Source organism: Brachycentrus maculatus, unplaced genomic scaffold (genome assembly GCF_059751285.1).
Source record: "Brachycentrus maculatus isolate JH-2025_06_01 unplaced genomic scaffold, ASM5975128v1 h1tg000326l, whole genome shotgun sequence".
NCBI classification, from domain to species: Eukaryota; Metazoa; Arthropoda; class Insecta; order Trichoptera; family Brachycentridae; genus Brachycentrus; species Brachycentrus maculatus.
Genome location: NW_028281075.1, coordinates 1,296,138 through 1,306,614, shown reverse-complemented (window position 1 = coordinate 1,306,614; position 10,477 = coordinate 1,296,138). Strand labels below are relative to the sequence as shown.

The following is a 10,477-nucleotide window of genomic DNA, read 5'->3' as shown; positions in this document are numbered from 1 at the left end:
ATTAATGGCACTCATCCGGACGATGTTTACTCCCAACTGCAAACACGCTGATGGGCATTCCGCCATTCTGCTCGTAAAGCTGACAAATGTTGCCATGACCTATTTCTTTAAACAGCGCGAATAATAAATAATCGGTTTGGTCGCTGAAAAAATGGCGCGCAAGTTCTGCCAAAAAAACAAAGCTATTAAAATGCCAATATCTTGTTTAAAATTACAAACTTACTACTACTTACCCTTATCCGCGCCCAATGGTGCATAGGGCACTGTATCGTATTGACGTAGTGTTATCTTGATCGTTACTTATATGAAGGCAAGGTGATCACTCCTGCCATTTAGGGACTAGTCCAGGGTAATATGAAATAAATATTAGTGTAAAATCACAAATATTTATTTTCACCCCCTCCCCCTGGGAATCGAACCCAGGACCTCCAGCACGGTAGCTAAATACGCTAACCAATACACCACGGAGGCGGATAAGAAAACTTTTATTTTCACCCTGCCCTGGGAATCGAACCTGGGACCTCCAGTACAGTAGCTAAACCTGCTAACCATTATACTACGGAAGAGGATTTAAAAAAATAAAGTCAGGTAAAAAAAATCAAAATGAACAGTAAAATGGAGACCTTACCTCTTGATACACATCGCAATTTTAAATAGAGGATCTTTCTATGACTCTTATTTGCACCGAAATGGTGCATGGGGCACCGGATCGGGTCAATGCGGTTCTTACTAAATAGCTAATTTTATGTCGGCAAGGTGATCAGTCCTGTGCTCTGCAGATCAAAGAGTGTATTTATTTGAAAGGGTTCAGATGATGTGAGTGAAGGAGCTGGGTGAAAACTAAACTGCTTTATAATAAAGGAAATGAAGAAGTAATTTCAGGTAGGAAAAGGAGAATAAAAGCTATGTCAAGGGCACTCGGGGTTGCATACCCGTAATCATACTACTTTAGGCAGCAGGGATATCTGTCATAATGCAAATGCGGAATTTTTCTTGTTGAAAAAAAACTTTTAAACATAAATCTCTCCGAAAAACGTTATATTTCTTTGAAATTATAATAATATTGTCTTTAAAAATATTTCAACAAATATTCCTTTGAAATTATAATAATAGTAACAACAATCATAGTTATATTATCAAATGAGAAAGTTTTTATTCAATTAATATACATTTGAATACACTACATACAATGAGTATAGTATTGAAATAAATTAACAGTTAAAAAATGGAATGTAATTTTATAAAACAATACCGAAGAGAAATTCCAAAAAATGTTGAGTTGTATTATTTCCGACTCATCTTATTTAAAACATCCTATACAATAGTTATGTACAATAGTTATGTGCAATATCTCCCAACCAACCAAGAACCTTAAAAATTGAAGAAGTGGATGTTGTATCTGGTTTTCCTAAATATAATATGGGAAGTTTCACAGATGGAAGAAATTCGTCGAGATAGGTTCCTTGAATTTGAATTTCAAATGCAGTTGACACTTGCAGGGAGATTCTTGTAATTCTCTTCATCTTCAAACCCTCATCCGCACCTGATGGTGCAAAGAGCGCTGCATTATATAAACGCAGTGTTATCTTGATCAATAACTCATGAAAGAAGGTGATCAGTCCTCCGCTTCAGGTACCACTCCATAGTAGTAAATAAATAATAGAGTGAAAAAATCACTTATATTTATTTGACCCTGGATATCGAACCCGGGACCTCCAGAACAGTAGCCAAGTGTGCTGATCATTATACTACGGAGACGGACTGTTTTGAAATCTACTGACAGGAAAACAGGGCTTCCTCGATTGTAAGTAACGCTAGACGAAGCATGGGTTTACCAAACATCAAAGTAAGCAGTAGAAACAAATCTTCAAGCTGGGTTTAACACCCCACATTTTCACAGTAAAATACTCCAGCTCATAAGGCATATATTCAAGCTGAGTTTAAATTGGTTTAGCTCCGCCCATATTCACAGTACAATGCTCCAGCTCATAGGGCGTTAGATTTAAGCTGGGTTTAAATTTATATAACTCCCGCCATATTTACAGTACAATGTTCCAGCTCATAAGGCGTTAGATTCAAGTTGGGTTTTGATTAATTTAACTCCCCCCATATTCACAGCACAATGCTCCAGCTCGTAGGGCGTTAGATTCAAGCTGGGTTTAAATTGGTTTAACTCCCGCCATATTTACAGTACAATGCTCCAGCTCATAAGGCGTTAGATGCAATTAGAGTTTTGATTGTTTTAACACCCCCCATATTCACAGTACAAGGCTCCAGCTCACAAAGCGTTAGATTTAAGCAGGGTTTAAATTAGTTAATTCCCCCATATTCACAGTACAATGCTCCAGCTCATAAGGCGTTAGATTCAAGCTGGGTTTTAATAACTTTCCCCCATATTCACAGTACAATGCTTCAGCTCACAAGGCGTTAAATTCAAGCAGGGTTTAATATTCACAGTACAATACTCCAGCTCATAAGGTATTAGATTTAATCTGGGTTTAAGTTGGTTTAATAACCCCCCATGTTCACCTTTTCTAATGACTATCAGCTATTTCCAAAACAATGAGATCACATGCCGTGATTGGCAGGGGTTGGAAATATCTTCTACCACGAAGCTATAGAAATGTTGAATCATCACATACACACAAATCCAGGTGACTACGTTGAAAATAAGGTACAAAAACTTTTCCTCACCCTTTCCGAAAATCTTTATACATTAATTTAGCACACTACGGAATGGAAAGGTATTACTACCCGTTTGATCGATTGATGCTTAAGGACGGGAAAGGTATTTTTACCTTCTGCGCTGTCCTCATTTCAAAATCAGAGAAGAAGAAATTACATATTTAATATTTTTATAAGATATTACATATGTACCAATCTCTTTGTTACATAATTATGTACATATGGTTAAGGTCTTAACTATATGTACATAATTATCAAATCCCGTCGCCAGCGGTCCGCAGGCGTAAAAAACACCCGTCCGAAGTGTGTTAATATATTTCTCTGATTATTTTTTAACAACAAAATTAAATATATTTTTTCTAACATTTATGTAAATATGGTAGGTACATATTATATTAATCATGATCATAAATTAAAATTATTTATATGTACAACATTGCGAGTTTGCAACACACAAATACAATAAACATTTCAATCAATGAATGGTTTCTTTTAATTAGAAAAGTAATAAAATTATTTATAGGTCCAATTCAACTATGTATAAAGTAAGCATTATTTATACAGATATATTATTTGGTATACATAATTTTACACAAAACTCCATCATTAGTGAAAGAGAACATAATACCATATACATATGTGTACTGTGTATTACTGAATTAGTACCTAAACATAGACATTTATCCTATCAAATTAATTAACTCTTTCACTACTAGTATCATACCTCAAGTATGTGAAGAAAACAAAACACTATTTTGTATGTATATTAAAATTAAAAATGGACCTGTCCTTTAAAATTCAATATTTGATCACTACTAATTTACAAAAAGGGGTGTATTCTACATTCTTCCTAGACTTAACACATTACACAATATGCATATAATATTATTAAAATAAATTATTCGGTAAATACATAGTAAACATTTTAAAATTTATATATATAAATAATATACTTTAAGTCTTGTAAAATAAAATGATTTTAATGGGAAAAATTTTGTCATCTTTTTTAATGAATTGAATTTTTTTTTTAAGTATGTAAAGAAGTAAATACGGCACTAAAAAAAAATTGCCTAAAAAAACTTAACAATTGTTTTAAAATTTGCAATCATTAAAGACTTCTGGTAGTGAAAGGTTAGATGATAATTTTTTTGTGGATTACACCTTTCAACAATGTCATATATCAAAAAAATTGATTTTTCAGGATATCATTTTGAAAGTTGAAAAATATAATAAAAGCTATTAAAAATAAATATCAAGCCACTTATTGAACTTTTTACTGTGCAACAGATCTTTTAGGGTAAAACCTGAAGGTTTTTTCTCCATTTGAAAAATATTTAGTTTTTTTTTTAAATAATTAAACAATATCTTTTCTTCTTCTGTAGTGGGTAAATATTTTGGTAAAAATATGCCTCTTTTGCTGGGATATACATATGTAGTACATATTCTGGGCATTCCAAAAACATGCACAACTGAAAATTGACGATTTTTGATATATGACATTGTTTAAAGGAGTGAACGATATGTGCAAACATTGCCAAATTTAAAAAATTAAAATAAAAAACGACAACAAGAACAAAATAAACAAATTATATGGTGCTCTATCGCTTATCATAGTGCAAGTGCGGTGGAAAAGAAAACAAGGTTTATATAAAAAGTCATATAGAGATTCAGTACATACGTACTCTAAGAAAGATACCCTAAAACAGCATTTTCCAACATGTGTTCATTTATAAAGTGAATGATATATTCAATACCACCTTTTCTAAAAAAAATTATAACGGTCACATTCTTTAAAAAATAGGTTCTTCTTTTATATAAACTGGGAACTGCTTATAAATTATAATAACTTTATACTTTTTTAAATCTTTCAATTAAGGAACGACTAACAGATTACCAATGTTTTTTGTTGTAAAATATCACAGGTTTATATTCACAATAGAAACTATAATAGACTAGAAAACGGAATGTATTTCTAAACAGTACTTACTTTTATGTGGAAAAACCAAAGAAAAATATCACTAACCCAGTGCAGTATTGCAAAGCATTATGTACCAACCACAACACAAAATTACCATATTTTGTTAAGATTATATACAATTTATGTTTTTTTTAAAGTTCATAATTAATTTGTTCATTTGGGAACATAACATATATTTTATACCTATAGATCAATTTAAGTCAATCCACCTCAACAAAACTAAATTACAAACAAATATCACCTTGAGTAAATAAATGCAACCAAGACGGGTTCTAAGGAACCATAAAAATTAAATTTTGCTAATATAACTGATACGTTTTTAACCATATTTATCTCCAATCTACTACTTTGTTCTAAAACTTCAACATAAATCTCAGGTAAATTTCTCACTTTGGGATCGCACAAGCGTCTTTAAAATTAGACGCATTAAATATACTAAAATAATCCTCATGAGTAAACCGAATGATATTTTCAATTCTACACAAGTAGGCTTTGTTTTTTCTCTCTGAGGAACTACTGTTGACTTTCATCAAATTCTCCGCTGGTATACTCCGGCTGCCTCTGCAGAAACTTAGTTGTCGCGTAACATCTTGGCCGTTCATCACAACTCGTAGGAAAAAATCTAAAGGAGCCACCGATTTTGGTTTTCTATTATCCAATCTGGCGTTTGAAGATTTCTTATTTTTCATATACCCTTTGTCTTCATTCTTATAGATCTCTATAACCATTCTGGAGGCATAGTGAATGTTTAGAAAATGTTCATCCGCCAGACCTAAAGCTAGACTTAAGAACTGTAGAGTCTTATCGTGACCGGAGAACAAGACAAACTTCGGCTTGCCTTCTGATATCATTTTCAATACATATTTTACTATCTGTCGAATCATACCAAATGCTCGAAGCAACGATGCTTTTTTCAAATTGGTACTCTTAGCGTATTGCTTCATTTCCCAATCTGTATATGCAAAAAGATTTGTCACCTGTTCTTTCTTTACGCACGTAGTCTCCATGTTACCCTTTTTAGAAAGATCCTTCTCACTTTCCTCTTTATCATCATAATCTTCCGAATCTTCATCTTCCACTTCTACAACAGGATTATTTAGATTATCTCCGTTGAAATTGAAATCTCCGTCCATATTTCTCTTGATAAGAATGACATCCTCGTAATTCATATCCGCATTGTCCATCATTTTTTGTTGATAGTAACCGAGTTTTTCCTTTTCCATTTGACTATCGAAGTCTAGAGCTGGAGATTTCCGAATCCCGGGAGATTCTTCTAGCCTCAATTTAGTATCGCGAGTATGTCTCTTAAATCCACGGCCTCGGAGGGAGCTCTTCAAATCATCCAAAGAAAAAAATTTATGAAAGTATCTAGAAGGTGATCGGCTTAAGGTGTTTACATGATGAAAATCAGGTTCTTTTACTTGTAAGAGACCTCTTAGTCGACCCTCTAACTGGGAATTAGCAAATGACGCTCTTCGATTACCAACTTTCAAAGAATCTTCAACTTTTGAATCATCATCATCGGAAGGTTTTTCTATGCACGGTAATGACGCCGCATGACACAAGTAAGCGAGAAACGCATCTTCTAGAATATGGGGATCTTTAGAAGACTGAGAGGGAGATTGAAAGACAATATTGGATAACTGCGACACGAGATCTCCGATGGTAAAGTGAGATTGGAGTCGCTTTTTCGATTCTTGAGATACTCTTCTGTAAAACAAATTTAAAAGAAAATAAATAACTAGCTTAATTGATATATTTCTTTTGATATTTTAAATATAAAAGTGTAAAATTGAAGTGACCTGGCGTAGTATTCTGCGGCGGGACAAGCGCAGTCCTCGGAGCAGAAAGTCAGACTGGGGCTCTCCTTGGCCACCGCCGCCCCCACTCCTGCAGCATTCCCCCCGCCCAGAGCGGCCCACAGAAGGGCCAGGGCGGATTGCAGGGCTCGTCTGTACCGAGTACTGTGCACCACGATGTCTCCTTAACATATACATATAAATTTTAATAATAATTGTTGACAAAAAATTAAGACACTTATTAAAATTATTTAAAACTATTAAAATGAGAATCATAATTTGTATATTTCCACTAATGAATGGCAAAAAAAAACTTGTTTGAAATACTATAAAAGAATTCTCAAATTGCATTAAAAATATGGGATTTACAACTGCATGTTGTAGATGCAAATCCATCGCTTTGTAACTCATTCAGAAATGGCAGTCGATAGAGATAATTACTTCACATAAGTACTATAAAATAAATTTTAGATGTTTCTAGAGTATAAGAACACTTATACTTGTTATTACTGTAGGAATAACAGTACATATCACTCGACATCTTGTTTCTCCCGGTTTTTTGTCTGCCCTGGGAAGTTGCCAAAAATAACTTTTAAAGTTGTTGAAAGTGATGGATTTGCGGCGACAATTATTTTTTTAAAGCAACAATAAAATTACCATCTTTTGGTTTCCCAGATAGAACGAAATCATTCGTTTGAGCTTTCACTGGAAAGTTAAAAAGATTGATTGTTTTCTTTGTCGCATCTTGATCCTTTTTTATATTTGCATCCCCAGTAGATTTTAAGAGGGTATTGAAAGTGTTAATATCTGAAAATATAATAAAGACAATTGAATTAATCACTCGTCTGGTACAAGACTATCAACAATTAAAATAATCTGACTATCAACATTTAAAAATAAATGTTTCATCCATTTTTTTCCCTGAATTTATTTGTAATAATCATCATTACATACAAAAAACCAAAAACTAAACTACATATTTACATTATATGTAAGTTTTTGCTTACTGAATACAAATATTTATGCATTGTATTATCACTCAAGAAAAATATCTGATTTAACATATGTATAGGTACTCTACACACATATTTTGTACAGTGGAACTTTTAGAGATCTCGATACAAATATAAAAACCATTAAAATAAATCATTTTCTTATGTAAAATTTGCTCATCAAAAACAGTAATCCAGTAGTTGACATATTACAAGTGTACATGAGAAAAGTTGGTACTGATGCTATTAAAAAATAGTCAAAACTAGCAAATACATACTTAAAACCGGGATCGCATGTTCCGCGGCTGGCATACAGTATACTACATAGTTTAAGCTATGTGAAAAATTAAACAATATCACACAATGACGTTGCTTATTTCCAGCATTTTTCCACTATTCAAAATAAGCAAATTATAATCCTTTATATTACCTATATTCCATTACATGTTTTGATAAGAATAGCAGATACTGATTGTGATGTTTTTTATATTAACCACTTAACAGTCGAATTATGGCGAAAAAATATGTCGGTGCAGGAAATCATCACCAAACAATTCGAAATAAGACTACCCAAACACTGCTTGTGTTAGTCAATGAAAACAAATATATAAATATATGGTATTTGGGTCGGGCAAATCAATAACACCAAGTTGGAATACGATTTGCCCGAGGAGCACTCGGACTCATCAATGCAACACAAACTCTTTGCCGGAATCACGCTTGGAATAAACTGGCAACTGGTTAATTGACAATTTTTTTTTTAAAAACCCTATTACAAAGGAGCCATATCATATAAGTTTTAGATAAAAGTCTAAAAGTCAGTTTCACTTAATGTTCTGTCTAAGGATTTTGCCATAATGTGCATTGAGCAAAGACTTTTGAAATTACCATTTCCTGTTTTGTTTCCGTAAAAGTCCCAACCAAGCTTATTGGTGTAAACCTGTCCCAAGAGATTCCCAGTCACGAGGAGCTGCAGCAAGCCGCGCGGCGTGAGCTGGCCAAGTCGACACGCGCCCTCGGGGGCGCCAGGCAGCAGGGGAAGGTTGTGAAACGGGCCGGGGGATTGGGACCACGGAGCCTTCCCTAACGCCGTCATGTTTGTTATGTACTCCTGATACCTGTCACACAAATATCAATGCTAAAAAGATAAAGATACTTTGCACATAACCAAAATTAAATTAGATTATTTATGAAATTACGGTACTTATAAAAATTTAATATCTTTATTTACAAGTTGCAAGTGCCAAAGTAAGAATTTATGCAAATTAATATTGTAAATTTCTTATGTTAAAAAAAAAGCCAAAATAGCGGACACTTTATTTACCAACAATTTTTTTAAAGACTTACTTTAAAAACCAAGCCAACTTGTCTAGTAGCAGAAAATGCACGCAATTAATAAATACATTCTCAATTTCTGTACTAATCGTGATTATTATGATTTTTATTATAATAACTACCAAAAGCCAACTATTCAGCTTTTCGCTGCCAACAGTATACGACCAAACACCGAATAGTCAGTTTTTCCACCCTACGTACTGGAAATAATTCTCACAACGATGTATATCACTTCAAAGATTTCAAATTTTAACTGTTCATTTAAGAATGGTATTAAGTAGGAAATAAAAATTTTAAAAAATAAATAAGAATGCCTATGTTTTTAATAAATACAAAATGTGTCTAGAATGTATCACAATACTACATTTTTTGCTCATAATTTCAAAAGCAAAAATATTGTCTTCAGCATATTAATTTTTGACAAATAAGAATGCATTTTTTTTGTTCTTAGTAAATATCCTTTTTAAATGAATAATGTATTTTGAAATTGTTGCTGTGACAAGTGTTAAAAAACCAAATGTTTTTTACCGGTGGAGTAATTTAGAAGGATGGGGAACATTACAGTCAACACTTTCAATTCCTTTCACATGAGTTAGTGGTCCTCTGTCTCCATGCCTGATCACTATCATGACGCCTTGAAGTGCCCAGGACTCATCTGCTAAACCTATACAAATCAATAATAAAAAATAAGCGATCGGATAATCCAATATGAGTTTATTTTATTATTGGTTGCGTCTTCAGCAATAATAAACAATAAAATACATACCCTCAGAACCGAGGTTAATATTTTCGGCAGAATTACAATACTTATTGGTTATTTTTTTGTATTTATCTGCTTTAATACTGTGTTTATGTTCTCTTCGGTACATAGATTGCTTGGGAACATTTACTCCTTCTTCAGTTGCAATGTATTTGTACATTCCTTGAAAATAATAATAAAACGCCGTTAAACATAAGGTTAACTTGTGCTGGGGTTATTTATTTGAATTTATTGAACAAAACAATTCAAACTGTACCTGCTATAATCAAAAAAATCCAAACACTCATTATAAGATAACAATATAATGCCCGGTGTTGCGACGTAAACTTAACCATTTCTGAAAGCATTTTTTTATACATCTGTTTAAAAACAATGTCAAAGAACATGAATTTCTTTCATTTTGAAGATATTTGCTTCTAAAGTTTACTACATTATTTAGATTCAGTGACCTTCAAACCACTTCAATTTTGACAGTTCAACTTTGACAGCCATTTCAATATTACCAACAGACAAACAAAAAATTCGTAAAAAGTACTTACTATTTCGTTAAAACTAGGGATAATTAATAAATTTTTGGTCTAACGATGGCTTTTTGTACTGGCGTCAACAGTACCAATTTGTTATTTTTTATGTACTTAGAGGTAAAAATCAGCCAAAGGCCAGATTTTTGTACCTTTTCACAGAAAATCTTTATGGAATTTCTTTGGCGAAGAAAAACTCTTTGCTACCGCGCTGATGAAAATTACCCATTTGCAAATGTACATTTTTACTTCTTCCGCATTCATAGATGACATGAACTAAGTTTACTTGCTTATCTCATATTTTTACCTGCCTTCTGCTACTTTAAAATCTTTTTACCTTTCACCTGTGTTTTTTAAAGTGTCCTGATATTGAGCAAATTAAACTTTTTGGTATTTCCATTTTCCCC

General features: G+C 32.9%; 1 protein-coding gene across 1 annotated transcript; it reads right to left on the bottom strand.

The window, feature by feature from the left end:
* Nucleotides 1-4,051: 4,051 nt before the first annotated feature.
* LOC148304223 (uncharacterized) lies at nucleotides 4,052-10,026 on the bottom strand. The gene is made up of 7 exons (XM_088268698.1): nucleotides 9,806-10,026; nucleotides 9,556-9,711; nucleotides 9,318-9,453; nucleotides 8,343-8,572; nucleotides 7,120-7,269; nucleotides 6,466-6,646; nucleotides 4,052-6,373 (listed from the first exon to the last, which is right to left on the bottom strand). The coding sequence occupies exons 1-7, from the start codon at nucleotides 9,933-9,935 to the stop codon at nucleotides 5,050-5,052; spliced, it is 2,307 nt and encodes a 768-aa protein (XP_088124824.1). The 5' UTR covers nucleotides 9,936-10,026; the 3' UTR covers nucleotides 4,052-5,049.
* Nucleotides 10,027-10,477: the final 451 nt, after the last annotated feature.

Excerpts from the sequence above, each read along its gene's own strand:
- LOC148304223 (XM_088268698.1), bottom strand. The coding sequence starts at position 9,935 with ATGTTCTTTGACATTGTTTTTAAACAGATGTATAAAAAAATGCTTTCA. Across the intron at positions 7,270-8,342 it reads CGGAAACAAAACAGGAAATG|ATATTAACACTTTCAATACC; the intron begins GTAATTTCAAAA and ends TTATATTTTCAG. Across the intron at positions 6,647-7,119 it reads ATCTGGGAAACCAAAAGATG|GAGACATCGTGGTGCACAGT; the intron begins GTAATTTTATTG and ends GTATATGTTAAG.